This window comes from Dermacentor albipictus, chromosome 2 (assembly GCF_038994185.2).
Source record: "Dermacentor albipictus isolate Rhodes 1998 colony chromosome 2, USDA_Dalb.pri_finalv2, whole genome shotgun sequence".
NCBI lineage: Eukaryota > Metazoa > Arthropoda > Arachnida > Ixodida > Ixodidae > Dermacentor > Dermacentor albipictus.
The window spans coordinates 118,959,271-118,983,057 of record NC_091822.1 but is presented as its reverse complement, the minus strand read 5'-3'; the positions used below and the strand labels follow the sequence as shown (position 1 = coordinate 118,983,057).

At 45.7% G+C, this 23,787-nt stretch overlaps 2 protein-coding genes across 2 annotated transcripts in view; one reads left to right on the top strand and one right to left on the bottom strand.

The window, feature by feature from the left end:
* LOC135918894 (myb-binding protein 1A-like protein) overlaps positions 1 to 23,787 on the bottom strand; it is a 68,468-nt gene that overhangs the window by 32,800 nt on the left and 11,881 nt on the right. The window contains exons 9-17 of the mRNA XM_065452578.2: positions 16,059 to 16,151; positions 14,055 to 14,134; positions 13,923 to 13,986; positions 7,289 to 7,359; positions 6,786 to 6,828; positions 6,537 to 6,653; positions 5,370 to 5,487; positions 2,271 to 2,452; positions 374 to 589 (exon numbers count right to left, since the gene is read on the bottom strand). Coding sequence (XP_065308650.1) covers positions 374 to 589; positions 2,271 to 2,452; positions 5,370 to 5,487; positions 6,537 to 6,653; positions 6,786 to 6,828; positions 7,289 to 7,359; positions 13,923 to 13,986; positions 14,055 to 14,134; positions 16,059 to 16,151 — 984 coding nt within the window. The remainder of the gene's footprint in view (positions 1 to 373; positions 590 to 2,270; positions 2,453 to 5,369; positions 5,488 to 6,536; positions 6,654 to 6,785; positions 6,829 to 7,288; positions 7,360 to 13,922; positions 13,987 to 14,054; positions 14,135 to 16,058; positions 16,152 to 23,787) is intronic.
* On the top strand, positions 9,269 to 11,804 carry Ssrp (structure specific recognition protein). Its single transcript, XM_065452572.2, has one exon. The coding sequence runs from the start codon at positions 9,280 to 9,282 to the stop codon at positions 11,662 to 11,664; it is 2,385 nt and encodes a 794-aa protein (XP_065308644.1). The 5' UTR covers positions 9,269 to 9,279; the 3' UTR covers positions 11,665 to 11,804.

Sequence of the window (23,787 nt, the reverse complement as noted above, 5' to 3'; positions counted from 1 at the left end):
TGAGGTGGTGGCCAAGATTCAAACCACAACAATCAGCAGCAGCATGAGATGTTGACGCAAGTTATGCACGATATAGGAGTTGAGGTTCTCAAAAGTCTTTTTTCCAGTCGACCATAATGCAATAAAAATGATCCTTGTGAGTCCGTCAACAAGGCTGGCTACAGTCCTAAGGTAACGCTTTCTGACGGATGCCAATGGCTCATAACGAAGTTTGCACATATGAATTAGTATGCAGCACCCATCCATATCTGCTCTAATCTATACAAACAACTTTAGGCCCACCTAACGTCATCACTAACGGGTTGCGCAAGACAAGAAAGTTGATGTCAAGCAAGTGATTGTGCTACATTGGACTGCCAGCACACAAACTCACATCAAGCAGCAAGGCCAGTGACTCGTCGGACAGCTGGTTGTGAAGGAGTGCAAATGCAGCCGTGGCGATGGCACGCACGTGCAGGCTTTGCATGGACAGCATGCTAAGCGCCAGGTCCACGACAAGCTGTACCCATTTGGCCTTGTGCCCTTCCTCCGTGCCTTCCTCTGCCTCAGCTGTTTCGCTCAGCAGATCTCGGGCAGAGCTGCACACCTCCTGCAAAGAGGAAGCGAGAGAGCAATCAGAGAGCCGAATTGCAGCCTCGTATTGATGTCTTCCTCTATACCATGCTCCTAGTTAGTGCAGTGGTAGCGGTGTTAGTGGTGGTGACAGCTTCAGGTGCCTCCATAGTGGTGGCAATGGTGGTGCTGAAGCTTCAGGCACTTTCATAAACACAAGAAGCAGACAGCACATAAAGCATTTAGTAGTACAACGCAGATGAAGACATAATGACAACGACAAAGCAATGTGTGAACTTCATCACCTTAAATGCATTTGTCTATCTTGTGCAGAAGCCAACGTGCTGTTCAACTTGCCCTAGGATGTGTGCGACTGATCTAGTGACCAAGGCCCTGTCAGGGAAAAACCAACAGCCCTTGCTTCCAGGACCTCTATCTTAAGTTATGTGCTAACGTACCATATTTACTCGACTCTAACGCGCCCTCGACTGTAACGCGCACCTGTTTTTCATGACAAAAAAAAAAGGGAAAAAAAGAACACCCTCGATTTTAACATGCACCTGTTTGCCGTAACCTAAAGAAAGAAAAGTTTGTATACAGTACCGCACACCTCATTCTCTCATACAGAAATACAACTTTCTCTCATATGAAAAAAAACTATGATTTACTCCCAATGCACTTAAGTTGCGATAAATAAAAAAGTCACAGTTTCGCGTGAAAGCCGAAGCATTCATTACGATGGCAAATTAGTAGACAGCTACACAAAATGTAAGGACAGTAGTTTTATCGGCCGCATAACCTTTTAAACATTCGCCTACTAACCAAATTAACAAGCATGGTGTAGTGCGCACACAAGCATGAATATGTCTCACTCAATCACCGCGGAAACTCTTTAAAAGCTGTAGTGAGGAAGTGCGGTACCAGGAGCGAGGGAATTGAACTTTGTGCAGCCTCTCGCTTCGACGCGAACTAAGCGAAGAGAACACAGCGTGGTGCGCTTAGATACGTAGACTCTTGTCTCCGCTGCAGATCGCTTTCAAGGTAGAGGCCACGCAGCCGCGCAGTACCTAGCAGCTACCGGTGTAGAATGCCTCTCCTGTTTGTACCAGTCCCACAGGCAAGTTTCGGGAACTCCAAACACCCGTGATATGGCCCGATTTTAGTCCGTCTCCGATTACGTGATCGCTTTCCTTTTAATTGCGGCAACGTGATGAACTCGGCATGTCACTGCAGCCAGCACTTCCATGCTGATAAAGCAAATGCAGAAAACGGGAAGACGGACGGTGCACCAACCTAAGCCAAAGGAGGCATTGCCTAAGCACACGTACTACAGCACATGGAGAAAGCTACGGCAGCTAGGCTCGAAGCACATATGAGGCGGCCATATTGAAATGCCGATGGTGATATGGTAACGCTGATTCAGGGTCGTACTCGATTCTAATGTGCACACAATTGTCAGACCCGTTATATCGGAAGAAAACTGCGCGTTAGATTCAAGTAAGTACGGTAACCCTGTTAACAAAAATTAATCCTGCAAGCACAGGCTTCCTAAGAAGAATCTGTGAGAACTAGCCCCGTTTCAATGTAGCATTAGAGTATAATATGGATATGTAGAACACCAATTGCTTTTCTGCCTGTAATTATTGCCACACATGGAAAGCTGTTTTTATCATAAATGAGATGCTAGAAAAAAAATATTGCAAAGAGTGGTCCCTCACCTGCAGAGATGAGGGGTCATCGGAGATTCCCAGTGCAGTCAGGATGGTGAGGTACAGCAGCAGCACCTTGAAAGCTGTTGCCACGGGTTCGTCCAGGCCGGCTGCAGAGTCAAGCCTTTCCAACGTGTGCTTGGTCTTCTTGAGGCACTTTTTGATGTCCGTGCTTGCCCGATCTAAAGAAGCTGACAACAACAAAAAACAAATAATAATAATAATTAAAACCATCTTTATAAATATACTTAGTACATGCAAATGTGGGTCCCTGGCATGAGTGCCCACATTGCATGTTTCCTAAGGAATGATTTAATTTGTGTCCACATAACTAGCTATACTCTTAGTGCAAGATGAATGAGGGAAGCTGGAAAGCTTTACTTTTAGTCAACTGACAATAATATTGTTACGCGAACGAAGGAATAAGAACTGGAGACTATTTACAAAGTGTATTTACAAAGGATAACGCAGCGCTAGCCAGTTCAGCCGACAGCTCAAGAGCCAGAGAGTGTTCGTTGTCTTAGTCGGGGCGCCCGCATGCATCAGCCACAAGAAACATGCAATATGCATGTATCAATATAAACCAATAAATGCAGAAACTTGGAAAAATATTGAGAAAATTACCTTTTTTCCTTTCATACATAGCAGTCAGTGCTACAAAGGCTAGAGACAACTGCTCACATTCGCTACTAAATATAGTGTGTCAGAGATCCAAACATATTTATTTACCACTGGACGAGCACAGTGACACATTTCTGTGACCAGCAGTTACAGTGCATTGCTTGCTTTCACAACCAAAACATAGTACGTCGTGTACTACTAGCAGCAAAAAGGTGCACAAATAATATGTGATTTGACATAACATTATATTCACAAGTTGTAGGTGTCATATATAAGGTATTTATTCTATAGAAAGCACTGCGAGCTAAAAAGAAATTGCTCTGCAAGGTGCACGAATTGAGACTTCTATGACGACACTAGTACTTGAATGCTCCGAGCATTGCCTGCTAATTATAAAGCAAGGTACAGTAGTAACTGTAGGGGAAGGTAAATGCATGTTTACCATCATATTCTTGTTAAATGGAAAGAAATGATAGGGCCGCAAAAGAAAAGCAACAAGTTGGAGCCAAACCTTTTCATGACATGTGCAGTGCTCTGCCAAATTAGCTATGGTGGCAGTTGTCCACTCCCACTTTCTTGGCTACATAAACACTATCATTGCTAACGTTACCAGCCCTGAGCACTCTCAGTCACACAAAAAAACTAGATCAGTGCTTGTGGGCATAGTGGCATCACAAGGATTCAAGTACAGACTGGTCATGAACATTCTGACCTGGATACTCCATCGAAAGATGACACATCATGTATTTATCCAAGCAAGAGAGATGTTTGTGGGAAGATGCAGGCTTGATATAATTAACAGAGGTTTAACAACGAGTGTTAATGGAGTCTGTGACATTCCTTATTCGACCACAGTTAGTCAACGGGTGTATGTGTAGCCCAGCTTCGTGAAGCATGTATTTAAGCCATTTGGGACATGGTCTTGGGAGCTGCTCAGTAGGTTCCATGGCAGCAATGCCACGCACATGACATTAAAGCCAAGGGTGCAGACAGGACTGGACACTTCCATGCCAGACACAGTTGCATGCATTGCCTATGTAACCTATCCTTGTGAGGCATGTGCATTAAGCCATTTGTATTTTGTAATACAGCACATTCCTATACACGGCTATTGGCCGATAGCTGACATCGATCAAGATGGGTGTTTTGATCAGTGTGTTTCTTCCTACTGTTACTGCGTATATTTACTGATGCAGTTTAATAAACAGGCTGAAGTAAGTGAATATATTCTTTTGAATTTCTATAATAATTACATACTGCCAGAAGAAGTCGACTATCGCCTTCTCCCGTTCGGCTGCGGCTGTCTCCGTAGGAATACTTTGGTTACCCTGCTTATTGGTGTCGTAGCCATCGGGTCTCGCTATTTCGACTAGTTTTGACGACTCAACTAGCCTCAAACCATGCGAAACTTATTAAGGTCAGACAACACGCGTGCTGGAGCACGCGCTCGCTCTGGGCTGCTCCTGGTTAGATGCCTTGGCAGACTTCGCTCCGTAATGAGAGCACTTCAATATGCGCAAGTTGGATGTGGCTACTATCCCTCGGCCAAGCCGGTGCAGGACAAACCCGGCCCGCACCCCATAACACAGCCAGACAAGTGCACATGAATGCCAGCTCGCACTCTAGTCCTGTCGTTCAGAAAGCAAAGGCTGCAGTTGCATGTAGCTGCGGTCTGCTATGTAGCGTAGATACCGTGGCCACTGCAGGGTGCCACAATGAATCCACTGTCTAAGCACACTGCGGCTCACTGAGGACAACCACGTCTTACATGTCTGTCTCATCGTAAGTGCCAAAATTGGAAATGGTGGACTCTATCTGAGCATTCAAGATCAAATTTTAACTGCACCATGGTGACGTTCAGTAGCTGGAGCCTTGTGGAGCACACCCCGCTCCGCCATAACCTTCCCAGTGCAAATCATTGAAGAAGGAGTGGAAGCCCCACAAACGGTATGTTTGACTGCCATTAACTCCGCTTTTGCTGAATGCATTGAAGGACTTCTTGTGGCAAAGTATTTTTGAAATAGTGTAATGTAATCTCAAATGCATTTCCTCAATTCGTTAAAAAGTGGTTCAGGGCCCCTTTAATTAAAACAATACTGAATGTACATAGCTCTAAGATAAACTGCACAAAACAGAGCATGCAGTGTTCAAGCCCCTTACTCGATCTAGACAAGCATACCGGAGCTGTAACTACAACAATGGCTCTCAAAATTTACAGCTGAAGAGTGGTATCGGGAGTTATCCAGGGCACCTTACTTCACAACTAGGACGTTTACAACAGGCCTAATTCCATCAATGTTTTGAAACAAGCAGTGCTAAAACATGAGCATAGAAAAACGACACCTGTAATAGTGTTCTTCCATTTTAGTCCCATGGTTCAGGGCTACTTTCATCACTACCCACCTCAGATGCTAGAGATATTGCCGTTTTTGCTCTTCTCGGTGTACAATACAGACACAAAAACAAAATAATGGCAGGTGCATTTACCTTTGGTTCGAAGCAGAAGTGATGAAAGGAAGTCCACAAATTCAGTGAGCTTTGTCTTCTTCAAGGGCACAATACTCTTTAAGACTGCACTTTGAAACAACTTCCGCACGGCTTCACCCTGGACAGCAGACAAGTAGTGACACTCACTTTACACAGAACAGGATAAAGGCAATTATGTGTTTGAGGAAACCGCCAAAGACACAGGAATGTAAGTAATATAGAAAGTGAGAGAAAGAAAACGAAACATAGAGTTGTCTGCTAGAACTGATCTATATACGTTTGCGGCTCTTCCACAATTCGCAACACACAAAGAAGTTTCTGGCACAGTAAAGCCCGTCACACGCGGAAAAACATTTCAATTGAACAGTTCACATACACCAGTAGGGTCCACTGCATTACTTACCAGTATTTACTACATTACTATTCTTTTTCTGTCAATCGATCACCTTTTCTACATTGAGGATTCCAGCTGCAATTTTCCCTACTAGTTGTTAATGTCACTTGCAACATGAAACATCTCATTTACTCAAACGGGACTGGTTCCAAGTGCAGTGGAAGGAGGCCATGAGCAGCTTCAATGCTCATATGTTCAATGGGCAGTGAAAGCGACCATGGGAACGAGGACTGCGAGCTTGAGAACTGCGACCCAACAGTGCAAAGCAGACTACTTCAAGTTAATTTAAATTCTGGGTTAAACAACAATCTGACTATGAGGTACACCATAGTGGAGGACTGCAGAATAATTTTGACCACCTTGGATTGTTTAATGTGCACCCAATGCACCTCTGGTGCATATTTGCTGAAGGAACAGTACACAAGTGTTTTTGCATTCAGCCTCCATCGAAATGCTACCACCGCGGAAGCAATTGAATCCATGACCTCGTGTTCAACAGCGCAATGCCATAGCCACTGAGCTGCTGCGACGGGTTAAAAGTCCCTAATGACATAGAAACTCTAGGGAAATTGTAACATGTAGCAAATATACACACAAGGCCTAAATATTAACATGTGTGAGCCTTTCAATGCTATTATGACTTTAGATATCAGAAGCGCAGGATGGAATTCCAACCTTATGACTTAATACTAGGTTTTGAACATGCCATTGCAAACTCCAAGTGCAATGAATGTGTTCAGAGGAAGTACAATGAGCACAAGATGGTGGCATACTTGAGAGCCATCCTTGCTGCTGACCCTTGCAGTGTAGGCGTCAAGCAGGAAGTGAACAGTGTCGGCCCTAAAGTCCATGTCAGCAGCCATGGTCGGAAGGTGGAGCAAGTTCGAAAGCTGCACAGGTAAGGCAATGAACAGGGTAAGAATGAGAATTAACGGGGACACCATATGTTGCGGCACAGCAGCAAACAAAGAAAATGGGCAGAAAGCAAATCATTCAGCTTACAAGAATACATGCCAACAAACCTGTTCAAAGGCTTCACGCTGAGGTTTCAGGAGATGTTGTGGCCTGAAAGTGCAACAGTCTAATCAGTCAGAGAAAAGCAATGAGGGCAAGGTGCACATGGAATTAAGGAAAGCTGGGTAACAGTGTTCTTTTTTTTTCCAATGTACAAACGTATTTGTTTCTCTTACTATGCAGTTCCCTTCTTTGCGTTAATTATTTGTCATTTTTCTGTAACCCCCCCTACTCAATGCTCCTCCGAGCCTGTAGGGTAAACTGAATAAATAAATAAATAAATTTTGTGAGCAAACCAGCAGTAGAATGAAAGGTTTGGCATGTCGCACTTATGTCATTACTCTAGTTGTCTTACAGGTCCAGAGTAGTTTTATGATGAGAAGCGGTGGGAGGAAGTGTGAAAAAGTTTGACATGGTGACGATGAAACACACTGAAGGGGATGAAACTGAATGCGACAAGCATAATGAAGTGATAGCTGCACTCAATGCAGAAATCTGAATCCATGCTTACCCTTCCCTGTCCTCTAGTCGTGCAATATCTTTCAGGAATTCCGCATACCACTGGACACACTCTGGCTTTGCCTGTGAAATGAAAGTGATGTCATCTGTGTGACCTATGACATTTAAAAATTTTGAACAAATAACTTGCCAGACGTTAGGTGAATTTTTTTCTCTCTCTTTTACACACACACACACACAAACACACACACAAAACGAAATTTCCACACATAACACATGTTAGTTTTGATCTTTTTTACCTGCAAAACTGGATGCATAAAGCAATGTAAAAAGAAAATCTCAAGATGAAAGAGAGCCATAGTTCATGAAACGGGAGTGCAGCTGCAGTAGTAGAGAGGCTAGAAAGGGCTTTCTAGTGTCTTGAGCGGCCGACGCCCCCAGTGGGCAAAGCAAAATGTTTTTGGATCCACCCACCAGATAACGTTGCAGCCCTCTGGTGCACTAGAAAGTTGTTGCGCAGCCGGGCACAGTAACGAGGCAGACTGGGCAGTTGGCATGTTAGTGGTGTGCTTCTGCTGTGACTGCGCTTTGACCTTGTGCTGCTGCGTTGTACGATCGAGGAGTTTCGAACATCAGCTTTGGTATGTACCGAATGTGAGTGACCATGCCTGCTCATAAGGGTAGGACGCGCTTTGGGCGGTTGTGCAAGGATGGGTACAAGTTGTCAGAGGAAAAGGTGTGATTGTTCTGAGCCCCTGCCAATCCTGTTTGCTTGCAAACATGGGCCAGAAACATCAAACGAGATGACAAGGTACTCAACAATACATGCGTAGTGTGTTCTTGTCATTTTGATGAATGCTACATACAGAGATCATTTGAGCATGTGATCAATGGAGAGGTTACCCAGCCTGAACGCGAACGGCCAGTGCTTACTGATGATGCTGTGCTGACTATATTCCCTGATGCACCTAAATATCTGACAAAGCCTGTTCCGAAAAAAAGAAAGCAGAGAGATCTCGCCAGCCACCATCCACCACCATCAAAGTGCAAGGCTTTACGTGAAAGCACACCTGACTGCGAACTCGCTGAAGGCAATGACGTACAACCAGCATTGGAGACGTACGTCCCTGCAGCAGTTCAGCAATGTTTCACCACCTTCAGCTTTTTGTACTAGAATTGTGCTACCAAATGAGCCTGGAGCGCTTTGCTTCGGATGGCACGTTCGCATGGAAACAGGAGATGGGCTTGTTATTAAGCATGTCACATTCACAGTGTGCTATGAGCTGACATGGGAACAGCCAGAAATTTCATTGTGCCGCATATACTGCCGCACCATCAAGGTTGATGAATTTTTCATGGCCACCAAAGGTGACGCCCTAACAGCATTAAAGAAAGCTGACGCACCGTTGCTGTGCCCTGGGTGTGATATTCAGTCCTTTAAGTCTGACCAGTGCAGTAAGTTTGGTGCAGTGTACCATTCGCAAGCATGTTCTGGCACTAAAGCTGAAGGGAATCAGTGTTTGCGTTGTAAGTACACTAGAAAACGTAGCAAATCAGATGTGCCGCTAGAAGCAGAAGCCCAAACCAAAATTCAGGTAGCGAGCTGCAAGGAAATCGTTTTCTTATGCAGGAACAAGCTACATGCCGACAGCATGACCTGTTTTCCAAGCTTTATAAGCTTATAATCACGCATTTTTACCGTGCGATTCAAATGCAGCATTCTGAAAAAAAAAAAGACACAGAAAAAGCTTGGGCTTGCTGTTAACACAAGAGGCCATTTTCAATTTGAAGGCTAACTCTGTGCACTATATGACGTTTACAGAAGAAAAAAAAAAAGGAACGAGAAATACTCAGTAATAAAGGTTTCGAGTTCGCGTCAACTAGATAGAGAGAGAGAGAGAAAAGGAACTTTATTTCCCAAACTAGTTAACAGCAACCACGGAAATTTAAAACACGCGCCAAGGCGCCCTGGCGGCAAACGAGTGCAAAGCCGGAAAAGCCAACGCAGCCCATTTCGATTAAATTTATCGGAAACCTTATTCGATGTCACAAACACTGTGCTGCGCGCTTCGTAGGCTTACGAGCGAAAAGGGCGCCTCATACCGCGCAAACAACGGCGCCACAAAGCCGGTCGCCGACGCACGTGTTTGTCAAACAGCCTCGACAATCTCGCAAAGCGGCAGCATGGACTTTCTCGAGTTTCCCGACGTTTTCAAGGAGGATCGCGGCGCAATGACGTCGGGCCGACTGAAGATGACCAACCAGGGAGTCGTCTTCAAGAACAGCAAGACGGGAAAAGTGGAGCAAGTGCAGGGCTCCGATATGGAAAGCATCAGCTGGCAGCGCCTGGGCGCCGGCTACGGGCTCCGCATCATGATGAAGACGGGCGGCATGTACCGTTTCGGCGGCTTCCAAGACGACGAGCAGGAGCGCCTCGCCAAGTTCTTCCAGCATCACTTCGAGCTCCCGCTCGCTTCGCGCGAGCTGTGCCTCAAGGGTTGGAACTGGGGCACGGCACGCTTCGAAGGCAGCGTCCTCTCGTTCGACGTGGACAAGAGCTCGGCCTACGAGATCCCGCTGGGCAACGTTTCGCACTGCACCACGGCCAAGAACGAGGTGACGCTCGAGTTCCACCAGAACGACGACGCGGCCGTGTCGCTGATGGAGCTGCGCTTTCACATCCCGACCGACCCAAACTCGGAGATGGACGCGATACAGGCCTTCCGAAACAACGTGCTCTCCAAGGCCAGCATCATCCAGGCGACGGGAGACGCCATGGTCACCTTCAAGGAGCTACAATGCCTCACGCCTCGCGGTCGCTACGATATCAAGATCTTCCCGTCCTTCATCCAGCTCCACGGCAAAACGTTCGACTACAAGATCCCGCTCACGACGGTGCTGCGCCTGTTCCTGCTGCCGCACAAGGACAACCGCCAGGTGTTCTTCGTGCTCAGTCTGGATCCGCCGATCAAGCAGGGCCAGACACGTTATCACTTTCTTATACTTCTGTTCAACAAGGAAGAAGAGACGAGCATCGAGCTGGCGCTGTCGGATGCCGACATCCAGGAGAAGTTTGAAGACAAGCTGCAGAAGAACATGTCGGGCCCCACGTTCGAGGTCATCAGCCGCGTCATGAAGGCTGTGGTGCAGCGGAAGATCACTGTGCCGGGCAACTTCAAGGGCCACGGGGGCACCAACTGCATCACCTGTTCGTACAGGGCGGGCAACGGACTGCTCTACCCGCTCGAGCGGGGATTCATATACATTCACAAGCCGCCCGTACACATTCGTTTCGACGAGATTGCCTGCGTCAACTTCGCACGTAGCGGTGGGAGCACGCGGTCATTCGACTTCGAGGTGGAGGCCAAGAGTGGTCTCGTCCACACATTTAGTAGCATTGAGAAGGAAGAGTACGGGAGGCTCTTCGACTATGTGAGTGACAAGAAGCTCCGCATCAAGAACCGTGGGTCGCTCGGAACTACCAAGGAAAAGCCAAACTACCAGGATGACGAGCTTATTGACTCTGATGCAGAGGATGCCCCTGATGCTTACTTGGCCCGAGTCAAAGACGAAGGCCGCCAGAGGGACGAAGTGGATTCTGATGAATCCTCAGACGAATCGTTCAACCCCGGCGAGTCTGGCAGTGAAGTGGCTGAGGAGTTTGATAGCAATGTAGAGTCTAGCTCGGACAGTGAGGCTGGCAGTGGAGGAGGAAAGGGCAGTGGTAGTGGAAGCGGCAGTGAAACACGCGACAAACCAAAGAAGGAAAAGAAGTCGAAGAGTGCCAAGACCGTCAGGGAGCCTGGCATGAAACCGAGAAAACCACGTCGCCCAAAGAAAGAGCGTGATGCCAACAAGCCCAAGCGGCCACCGAGTGCCTACTTCCTGTGGCTTGCCGAAAACCGTGACAAGATCAAGAAGGACAACCCAGGTTTCAGCATCACTGATGTGACCAAGCGTGCTGGCGAGCTCTGGAAAGAGGTGACAGACAAGTCAAAGTGGGAGGAACAGGCTGCCGAAGCTGCAGCTAAGTACAAGGAAGACATGGCTGCCTATCAAGCTAGTCTGAAGGACCGACCCCAGGAGAGTGACGACGAGAAAGACAAAAAGCCTGTCAAAAAGAGCAAACCGGCGAGCACACCTAAACCCAAGCCCACGTCATCGTCGTCACCCCTAAAGGGAAATTTCAAGAGCAAGGAGTACATCAGTAGCTCAGGCAGCAGTGACGATGAGAAAAGCAAGAAGGTCAAGAAAGAGCCTAAAGAATCGCCTGCAGGATCGCCTGCAGGATCACCTGCTGGATCACCTGCAGAATCGCCCAAAAGTTCACCTGTTCGTGCTAAGTCTGAGGACGAGGAAGAGGCATCGGCAAGCACTCCTGCTTCTTCAGGGGATGAGAACATGTCAGGAAGTGGTGATGATGACTGATTGTGCTCACGTATTCTCCTTTAACATTCTTCCATTTTTGAAGTCTCATGTTTTTGAAGTCTCATGTTTTTGCAAACAGCTTTTGTTGCACAGTTATGTATGTACAATTGTATATAAACCTTATTGAACACGTCTCAAAATCTATTGAGTAAGCGTGTGTTTTCAGAGTGTATATGTACTATTTTGCATATCTTAAGGGCTCACTTCTTTGCTAGTAGATTAAACACGTGAAGCCAAAAAAAAGAATGCATGAAATTAACTGCATCATTTAAGGAAATTGTAGAATTAATTAGGTAAAGGGAGCTGAAAGTGGAAGAATGACAACTTGGCTGCCTGTGGGAGCTAAATTCACAACCTCCACATGACACATCAATGTTCTGCTACTTTAGGTACAATGGTGGAAGTCCTCCCAAGAATTTTCTTGCATACTTGTACATGCACTAGACTTAGCCCTATACATTCATATAGCCACACATAAGAGGTGTCAATTTCCCTTTTGTGTGTCGGTTTATGATGACTGTAAACCTGATGACGGGCTTCACAGTTAGTGGAATACAAAGCACTTTTGATGAAAGAAACAAGCAGTACCCGACAGATTTTTGGGAGCACAGAAGAGCCTATATCAACTGAACACCTTGCTTTGCTGAGCATTGTTCCATTTATTTTCGTTACATTTTTTTTGCACAGGTTCACAAAGCAATAATGGCACTCCCGAGCGAGTTTTAATTGCACACATAAATTGGAACAGTAAGTCTGGTAATGTTTTTTTTTTTTTAATATTATTTTGGCATTTGTTTAACAGACAGGGATGGCTTGTTAGGGTATAAAACTGGAGGCCAAAGTTGCACTTAAGCTAGTACGAAGACGTCAGCCTCATCAATGTCACAGATCTTGCATTCTCGGCACATCAAGTTCTGTTTCATGCATGAAAAATTTGCGAAAGGTGCCAGTTTGTTTAGTTTACTTTCAAATCCAATGCAATCCACTTTCATTACCAAACAACAAGCTTTGGCCAGGCGTTGCTACAAGACCATTACAGTAGCCATTGAAAAAATTTAGACACAAGTCATTTCACCAGCACCCTCCGGGTAGAAGTGATATGCAGGGGCATCGCACAATAACGTAACCATTCATGGCATACTCCTTGTTTGGTAGTTCTTATTCATTTGAAGCAGAAATAACTTTGGTGCACGCAATCAATAAATGACAAAAGATCAGAAACAGCACGCAGTACTGCTACAGCTTTGCGCTGTGTACTTTCTCCACACTAAGCGGATAATCCAAACCTCTTATGGCAACTTAGTGTTATAGTCGAACCTGGATATAAGGAATCTGAAGGGGATCACAGAGAAGTTAGATATATAGGTAATTCTATATATAAAATACAAATTTTATGCAAGGCTTTTCAAGGGGTTTTTAAAGCTGTTTGTTATATACAATAATTTGTTATATGTGGGTTCAATATGTCCAGGTTTCACTGTATAGTCTTTGTGGGAAGCTACTATACTCATATTTTAGGCAGCTAGCATATGGTGCGCAAAGATTTTAAAATAAATTTTTATTATTATTAAAATTACATTGTGAATTCTAATGTCCTGAAGCTGTGCAGTGTGTCATGAGGGACAGCATGTTGGGCACTCCAGGTTAATTTTCACCTCCTAAAAAGTTTGTGAATGTGCACCTAAATCAAAGCACACTAGCATTTTTGCATTTCGCCCCCATCAATATGCGGCCGCTGCGGCCGGGAATTGAACCCATGACCTTGTGCTCAACAGAACGCCATGAACACGAAGCCACCGTTGCAGGTATCTTTTTCGTGAGAGAAGCTGTAGTGTCATTTCTGCTGTTCCCGCTTTCGTGAACTTGTGCCACATGTGAGGTCTGTTTCATTTGCCTGTGCTCCCTGAGCTGATGCAGGAGGTGCTGCACCTCAATATTTGTTTCACCTGATGCAGGCTTTTCCTGAGTTGCCCTCTCTTGTGGGAGAGGTAGTGCAGTGCTGGTTGTTGCACGACCACAGAGCTGGTAGTGAACAACAATGCACTATCAGAACAAATTGCAGGGCAAATCTAGTTAACCTTCAATCTCGCAACCACAAAGCACAACTGTAACTGTAAAATACAAAAACTATCGCTGCAAAAGACATCGAAGTCCCCGAGTGCAGCAAGGTTTTCAGAGACCTGTCACGTCTAATCACATATGTATGGTGCTGGGGGCCGAGGCGTGCAGCATTTTACAGGCGAGAGATTCGCACTTACTGTGATCAGCAGGTCGTGGATGACTTTCATTTTTGTTATGTTGTCGAGCAGAATGGTGCCAGGCCTGCAAAACAATGGGTCATCAAAATTTCGTCAGTGCCAAAAGCGCACGCTAAAGCTTGACAGACTTACGGCTGCACAAAGAAGCCCAGGATGGCAACTTGAATTTGTGCATCTTCCGACTTCTTTGCAAACTCGACCAAGAACAGTGCCTGTAGCGAAACAACAGCAAGTTTGCGAGTTACATCATGATCAACCTGCAATAACCACACTTGCGAGTAAAGCTGTATGAAAGCAATGTGCCTAAACAGTCTGAGATTCAACATAGCCAAGCAGATGCAGATGTTACCATGAAAAGATGGAGTGGCAAGAAAATGTCAGTCATCCTTGAGGGTACATAACAAACATTGCAGCCAAAGTTAAGATAAAGATGGCCAAGTGGTAATTGACAAGAGGTACAGAGGCAAGATTAAAGGTTAGAGTTAAGGTAAGAGAGGAATAAACAGGGTATTCAAGGTTATGTAGAGCTATTACTGCTGCCTACATACAGGATTTGTCAGGGAAGTAGTAGGACTCATTTTTTCCCACAACGTGGTGTAGGAGGGTGATGTTACTGCATTGGTTGGGTGGTAAGGGTCTTAGCTGCAAGCGCGCCAGTCATCTGCAAGCCTTCAAGAAGTGTAGATTGGGTTTAAGGTGAACCCCTCTCAAAGTGCCTTGTTATCTGCACAATGAATCATTTGTTGGAGCAGTGTTACGCAGTGAAGCTTTGCATCAAACTGCAAAACTGCGAGTGAGATCCATGACATGGTCAAGACTGCTTATAGGAATGATGCCATGGGTCGATAAGTGTTTTTGAGTGACACAAATTGTTTCGGGAGGGAAGAGAGCAAGTTGGAAGATGAGCAAAGGTCAGGACGCCCTTCAATGGCAAAAAGTGACAAAATGAAATTGCAATATCTTTGAACTCCGACCGTAGATTGAGTGTGCGGATGACATCAGAACGATTAAATTTGCTAAAAGCTGTTGTGCACCAAATTATGACCGAAAACTTCGGATTGAGAAAAGTTTGCGCAAAACTGGTACTGAAGGTGTTACCGATGAACAAAAACAAAGATGTCTTGTGATTTGTCAAGAACTTCTTGATTGTGTTTGTGACGATCCAAATTTTCTCGACAATGTTATCACTGGAGACAAGTCATGGCTTTTTGAGTACAACCCCACGCCAAATCGCCACAGCTCTGAATGGCACACCCCCATCTCACCTCACCAGAAAAAAGCCCGCATGAGCAAGTCGAAAATGAAATTGATGTTGATCATCTTTTTTGACTGCAAAGGAGTGGTTCATAGAGAGTCGGTACCGCATGGTACACTAGTACTTTCAGGTACTTTCAAGTACTTGAAAGACTCAGAAAACAAGTTGCCCATGCCCGCAATCGCTGGATCATGGAGGCTCCATCACGATAATGCACCGAGCAACACTGCCTTTGCTGTCATGGACTTCCTGACCAAACATGGCATCACACAACTTCCCCAGCCACCCAAAAGCTCAGATGTCACTCCTTCAGATTTCCTTCTCTTTTCCCGACTGAAAATGGTCACGAAAGGACTGCACCATAGCTCGGTCCAGGCTATTCAAGAGGCCGTAATGGGGGAGCTGAAGAGAATTCCGGTTTCTGCGTTCCAGGGAGCCTTCAGCGATTGGCAGAGTCGCAGGAAACGCTGTGTTGATGCAGAAAGGGCACATCTTGAGGACTAGTCAATGTGTCAAAATTGTGAATAAGTCAAAAAAAAAATCAGTCCTACTTTCTGGACAAACCCTGGATGTACGTACATAGATGACATCATTTTCAGTTCATGAATACTGCGGCACATTTTCTTAATTCTGTGTAGTGCAATGTCAGGTGAACATGCTCGTGAGACGCTGAGTGCTTCTGTATAAAAATTTTCATTCATACAAATCAACTGTAATGCCTCCCGAGCAAGTTTGGATTGATTTGCCCATACTGACAGCCCATGATGACAATATTCCGCCTTCCTTCAGTGCACATATTTACTTTTTTCTAATATTGCAAACACACACTCAACAAAACAGTTCATCTGATTTGGCACATTCAGGAAAGGAGAGCAACTTACCAGATTGCAACTTATGGAATGCAAAACGTGCCAGTTATTGGACAGGGCATGAATTGCCTGTTTCCTCAGTTCTGGTGACAGGACTATCTCCACCTGACAAGCAGAAAAAAAAGAGGCAGAACATTAGCTGCTTAATAATAAGACCTCACAATGAAAGCACCTGAAGCATTTACACACATACACAAAAAATTGCTTGTTGTTCGGCAAGACGAACATTTGAAAACATTCTCAACAATTCTTTTTACAATTCTAACATAACGTGACCCGCTGTTGTAAGACACTGTTGTATGCACTGAAGTTAGTAACTTTCTTCCTTGTTGGTCAAGCCGTCACAGGATTGGCAACACCTTGCCAAGTAAACACCCGCCCCACATAGGCGCCAAGCCAGAAGTTGCTTGTATGTATACTCATTTTTTTCTTCTATTGGATACCTCGCAGTGCCAAGTTGAGCTAACTACTCCACACCACCATGGAAAACATTTAAACCACTAGGCTTCCAACTTCCATCTGCTGCGCTGGTCATGGAAGCTGTCATTATGTATGCTACACTCATATGCCATTTAGATAAGTGGAGATGCACTCACAGAGCACTGTAATTTCACAGCACACAGGAACCAAAGAATGCTAGTTTTCCTAGCAACCAAGGTGCACATCATGACATGCTACAGGCACACACCTTTGTTACAGCTATTTTGCCTCTTAAAGAAATCTTTCTTTCTGTTCTTTTTTTTAATAATACCAAACAGTTCTTCCTTTTCTTTCACCTGAGATACTTCAAAGACATGTTCAAAACACAAAAGGCATCTGAAAACCTTGTATGGCAAGAAATAATGGTTTATACAACAAGGCAAGTGTTCTGACCAACTAAGATAAAAACCAGCAAAAGAAACTTATACACAAGAAACAAGGAGTACAGAGGACTGGAGTTGTTAGTCCACCATTCGTCTTGTGTACTCCTTGTATCATGTGCATGCATTTCTTTTGCTGGCTTTTGTCTTGTCTGGATTATAGTGTTCTTCCACTGATGCTGTGCAAACAATCAGCCATGTGATAGCATGATAACCTTAACTTGGCTGCATTGCACACAGATACAGTGCAGCAGCAGGCACAGAGCAGGCACACTCTGTGCCTGCCTTGGCTTGACACAGACATCAAATCATGAATGCGATTAGCATTATTTGCTATAATTCAACCATTTTGAGTCTATCTATCTGACCCAGTGGCCCAAGCTGTCTACCAGCCTGGGCCACTAGATAGGTCCTTGTGGTCGTGATGCCATTGTGGTCATGCCATCATCGTCAGCCCAGATTCGTGGTACGACTCTCGTCATGCTATTATTATGTCATGCGTTACGTGCTAGTGGTCAGGATGCCGTCCGGTTCTGTCATACTGTCATCGTCATGACATCTTCGTCATGCATTTGTTGTCAAGCTGCCATCGTGGTCATTACATCATTGCGACTACAGCTTCTTTATCCAACTCTCATCATGCCGTCGTCATGTCATTATCGTCATATAGTCAACGTCAATCCATTGTCCTGAAGCAGTTGCCATGTGATCATCTTCATGGTCATACAGCCGTCGTCAGCACATGTTATCATACAGTCATCTTGATGGCATCGCGTTCATTCCATTGTCCTTATCTAACTTCATGCCATCATGATCGTTCCATTGATGTCTTTCTAACTTCGTCATCTGACTTTCATCTTGCCGTCGACATGCCATCACGCGAGCTTATCGGCAATGCTTGCGTGATGGCGTAACGCATTAGGTAGTCAGTCACGACAGCGACCCACTTGTTGCCACTTTTAGATGTAGGAAAAGGGCCTAGGAGATCGATGTCAATGCAAAATAATAGTTTGGAAAAAACATCGATGGGGTGTAGGTGTCCAGCGGGTAATACAGCAGGTCTTTGCAACACTGACAGAGTGCACGGGCAGCAAGGTAGTGGCGCAGAGTAATACAGGCTGTGCCAGTAAAAGCGTCATCATACACAGTCGTAGGTACGGGAGACACCGAAGTGGCCAGCCGTAGGTGTGTCATGTAGCTGCTGAAGAACTTCTACATGAAAATGTCGAGGTAAGACGAGCTAAAGTTGCAGGCTGTCAGGGCTATAATTGCGTTGGTACAGAATGCCGCGGCAGAGTACAAATGCGCTGACAGCAGGTTCAGGATGCACAGAAGCTATGCGATCGATGAGGAGACAAAAAGAGTCATTACGGCATTGTTCATTGCGAATGTCACGCAAGTCTGAAATGGCTAGGACGCAAGCTTCGGAGTCATCGGCATCATGGTCTGGACTGCTGACCGAGTGACAAAATAGACAGTCAGTGTCCTTGTGTAAATGACCAGAACAGTAAAAGTGTATTCTTGTAGTCGCTGCATCCGCCAATCCAGTTGGGTCTTTCAGCGATAAGAGACAGCACAGGGCATGGCGATCAGGGATAACGAAAACTGGGCGGCCAAATAGGTAAGGGGGGAACTTGGCTACTGCTCAAACCAACGCCACGCACTTGCATTCTGGATAGAAAACTTCCATTCTGTGGGCAAGAGAAGGCGGCTAGCGTATGCAATTCCATGCTGTGCATTGTCCTGCTGTTGAATGAGAACAGCTCCTATTCCATGGCCGCTGGCATCTGTGTGAATTTCAGTAGCAGCAGATGGGTCGTAGTGAGCCAGCAAAGTGGGAGCTGTTAGCAAGCGAACGAAGGCATCGGCTTGCGCAGAGCCCCATGAGAAGGAAACATCATTTTTTGAGCAGGTCAGTGAGCAGGCGGGCGGTGTCAGCGAAGTTCTAGAGCAGCCTCACTGCTCCATAACAATATATACAATGACTTGCCTAACAATTTATTTTGCTTAGGTATAGAATGTCTATACTCTACATACATACTGTAACTATAAAGAATGACAAAGCAATGAAAAGGTGTAAATTAACCACGTCACATTCATTATGCAGCATCATGAAGCTGGAAGTCACAGCACTATAATAAAGGCCTGCGAAAACCCCACAATCATCATCATCATCAATTTTACGTCCACTGCAGGACGAAGGCCTCTTCCTGAGATCTCCAATTACCCCTGTCCTGTGACAACTGATTCTAACTAGCACCTGCAAATTTCTTAATTTCATCACGCCATCTAGTCTTCTGCCATCCTCGACTGCCCTTCCCTTCCCTTGGCATCCATTCTGTAACCCTAATGGTCCACCGGTTATCTAAGCTACGCATTAAGTGACCTGCCCAGCTCCATCTTTTTCTCTTAAAGCCAATTAGAATATCAGCTGTCCTGTTTGCTCTCTGATCCACACTGCTCTCTTCCCGTCTCTTAACGTTACGTCTAACATTCTTCATTCCATTGCTCTTTGCATGGTTCTTAACTTGTTCTTGAGCTTCTTTGTCAGTCTCCAAGTTTCTACCCAATATTTTAGCATCAGCAGAATGCACTGATTTTACACCTTTATTTTTAGTGTCAATGGTAAGCTTCCAGTCAGGATCTGATAATGTCTGCCATATGCATTCCAACCCACTTTTATTCTGTAATTTCCTTCTCATGATCAGGGTCCCCTGAGAGTGAATGACCTAGGTAAGCATATTCCTACACAGACTCTAAAGGTTGACTGGCAATCCTGAACTCTTGTTCCCTTGCCAGGCTGTTGATCATTATCTTTGTTTTCTGCTTATTAATCTTCAACCCCACTCTTACACTCTCTCTGTTAAGGTCCTCAATCATTTGTTGTAACTCGTCCCCAGTGTTGCTGAACAGGACGTCATCTGCAAACCGAAGGTAGCTGAGATATTTGCCGTTGATCCTCACTCCCAAGAGTTACATATTTGATAGCTTGAATACTTCTTCGAAGCAAGCAGTGAATAGCATTGGAGAGATTGTGTCTCCCTGTCTGACCCCTTGCTTTATAGGTATCTTCCTGCTTTCCTTGTAGAGAATTAAGGTAGCTGTGGAATCTCTGTGATACTTTCCGAGATATTTCCGTAAGCATACTGTACTCCTTGATTGTGTAATGCCTCTATGACTGCTGGTACCTCTGCTGAATCAAATGCCTTTTCATAATCTATGAAAACCATATAGAGAGGCTGAGATTGTACTCTGCAGATTTCTTGATTACAGTGAGTGACCGCTGTTGCCACGGCTAGACCAAGCAACGGAGCAGCAAGATGTAATGCGCTTGCCGAATCATGCTTCACCTTCTGACAGCAGCCAAGACGCGACAAACAAGTTGTCACCATCATAAGGGCCCTTATGATGGTGACACTCCAGCAGCTCGCGGTGCACTTCAAATGCTGGATGCCCTGAATCCGGTACTGTCCAGTCTTGAGAAGCACCATGGCTGCTCCTCTGCACTGGTTCCTTAAAGAAGTCAAGGAAGCTTCTATCTTCCAGTGGATTGCCAGAGGCCTTAAATACCGCATTTCGGACTTTCATCCATTTGTTTTTAAGAACAAATTTCCGATCATCGTCATTTGTGAACCAAACATTGAGAGTGCCATCCGCCTATCAGGATATGAAGCTTTCATGTCTGCCACCTGTAGCGACCGCAGCAAGGTCATGGTTTACATCAGATGCAATTTCACTTATGCTTTACACCCAGTGGCACCTGGTAACGACAATCAGTAGGTATGTTTGGCTATAAAATTCAATAACGTTGCACTCACGCTCGTAGGTGCCTACATTTAACCTTCGAGTCGATTCGACAATGCAAGACTAAGTGGTATTTTAACAGCGACACCTGGACCATGGATTATTACGGCGATATCAATGTGCATCATCCACTATGGGGAAGCTTAAAGATGGATTGTCGAGGAAGACATGTACTATCCTTCGCGTCGTACCATGAACTCTGCTGCCTAAATGATGGCAATACCACTTTTCTGCAGGAATTGACATACAGCAGTTGCCTGGACTTAACTTTTGATTCAAGATGCTTCAGTGCCTGTGTGAAATGGTTTCCGGACAACGAAACACATGGTAGTGACCACGTTCCAACATATATTAAAATCGACGGCATGCGCAAGTCACACTCTACCACAGTTCTTGAACGCATCAATTGGCCTAAATACACATTTCTCATGGAGAAGAATTGGCAAAAGATCCAGCACTGTCTGCCTGGCAACATCGAGGAGCTAATTAATGATGCTGCTCAAGAAGCCACAAGTCTTTAGGCCTATTCCTAAATTTTCTGAATTCAAAACAGAGGAGCGGCTTCAAGCAATTCGCTGTCGCGCGGAACAAAGACACAGGCGCACCAAGTCTATCTGTGACCTAAGGGAGGAGAGACTCATACAGAAGATACAGTGTCGGATCAACTCCCTGCAGTCTCTAAGATGGAAGACTTTCTGCAATTCCCTTGATTCACATAAACCCCTGTCACATATATGGAGAATGGTGCACGGTCTTCGAGCATCACAGCAACAACGCCACCCCTTCAAACGCCTGGCTCTCTGCCAAGGTCACCGAGAGATCGACGAAGCGGAGGACTTCTGTTTGAAGGTTGCTGGTCTACCCTCCTCGTTCCCGCATATGATCACCATGACATTCCAATGCTGCGGGATTCTCAAATGGACAATCCGTTTTCCATCGAGGAGTTGCAAGTGTCACTGGCAGCGTGCAGATGTTCCTCATTGCCTGGGCCCGACGGGGTGGCATATGTAGCTCTTGGCGACCCCGGTCAAACAGCCCGGCATGCTCTTCTAGATGTGTGCACCAATTCATGGCGTGAAGGAGTGGTTCCTGCTGTATGGAAGTGAAGACACCGTGTGCCTCTGCTCAAACCAGGTAAATCACCCCTAGACGTGGCGTCTCATCGTCCCATTGCTCTGGCCAGTTGTCTAGGAAAGGTGACGGAGAGGATGGTGCTGACACGTCTAGAGTGGTATCTAGAACACTATAAAATATACCCTGACGCCATGGCAGGTTACCCGATGCGGACACTCTTCTATAGACGTCATAGATCTTGTCTCTTCTGTTCAGCACGAAAAAAGCCTAAGGAGACTGTCAGTGGAGATGTTCCTGGACGTTAAAGGCGCTTATGACAACACAACCCATCGAGCCATCCTGGATGCCTTGGGCATGTCAGCCTAGGTGACCTTGTTTTTCAATGGATATTTAGCTACTTGAAGGACAGGTCATTCTTTGTGCAAACACACGATGATGCGTCATCACAACACAACACTTACCGTGGTGTACCACAAGGCGAACTCTTGAGCCCCACTCTATTTAACCCCATGCTCATTGATCCCGTTCATACACTTCCGCAATCTGTCCATGTGTCAATCTATGCAGACGATATATGCATTTGGTCATCAGGAGCGAGGCGTCCCTAGGTGCGTGCCAGACTCCAAGAAGCGGCCACACTAACATCAAGTTATCTTCGAGCACGAGGTCTGGAGGTGTCTTCTGACAAGTGCTCTATGGTCGCTTTCACACGCAAAGCAATGAGACCGTATGTTGTCAGAATTAATGGACAGCCTATTGCCTACGGGAAGACACACCGGTTAATAGATCGAGACCTCTCCTGGAGTCCTCATGTCTCCTACCTAAAAAGGAAACTAGTTATGATAATCCACATGCTCAGATTTCTCACAGGTAAGTCACGGGGTGCGTCTGTGAGTGCGATGCTCTAACTCTATACACCCTGTTCCTGGGTCTCCTACGCTATAGCTTGCCTGTACTGGGTGGAACTCGTAAGATCAACCTCTGCGCCCTCCAGTCTGTGCCAGCTCAAGCTCTGCGAATTTGTCTTGGCTTTCCCAGGTGTGCATCCACGACAGCAACACTAGCGTATCGCACATGACCAGCCCATCAACACGCACATTCAAGTCGACGCTTTAAGGATGCACATCAGGCTCTTCGCCTGTCTTCCATCGCATCATCTCACCTCCCTTCTTGCCGCTCGACGTCGTTCAGCATTCAGCAGGATTATTGCCGCCAACCATGGAACTTTACCGTCAAGCTTCATAGCAGCAGCACGACCATCTCTACCACTGTTGCGCCTGCATCCACTCCAGGCCCGTCTTTTCATTCCCGTCATAAAAAGAAAATGGAGATGTCATCTTTTGCCCTAAAACAAACCGTGCTTTTATTCCTACATGACAAGCACAAAGAATGCATCCACGGTTACTCGGATGGTTCTGTCTCCTCTGAAAGTTCCGCTGGAGCAGTGGTAATTCCTGCAAAATCTGTCCCCATCAAATTCAAGACGTCTCACATTACATCATCTACGGCTGCACAACTCGCAGCTATCTGTGCTGCTCTGGAGTTAATTGGTCACAAATCATCACGTTCATGATCCATCTTTCGTGACTTGAAGGCAGCTCTCCAGTGTCTGCTGTCCTCTTCAACCATGGACCTAATGTGCAATTAGTCGCAGACATCCAACTACTCCACCATCACGCAATTGACAAAGGGCACATAATCATCTACCAGTGGATACCAGGTCACTGCGGAATCTCTGGAAATCACAGTGTTGATGACGCTGCCTGATCGGCCCAAGATGGTGTCCATATTATACCAATACCATTGTTGAGAACGAATCCGGCCACAAGGCTTCACTCCCTAGCATGCAAGCTCATGCAGACTCTGTGGAACACCAGTGAGATCCCGAACACACATCTCCACAGATTGGATCCACGTCTGCAACTCCGTCTTCCACCTGGATTACCAGGAGTGGAAGTAACACTTCTGTGCCGCCTGTGGCTTGGCGTGGCATTCACGAACTC

Bases quoted from the DNA above. Each gene is read 5' to 3' on its own strand.
- Ssrp (XM_065452572.2), top strand. From the start codon at position 9,280: ATGTCACAAACACTGTGCTGCGCGCTTCGTAGGCTTACGAGCGAAAAG.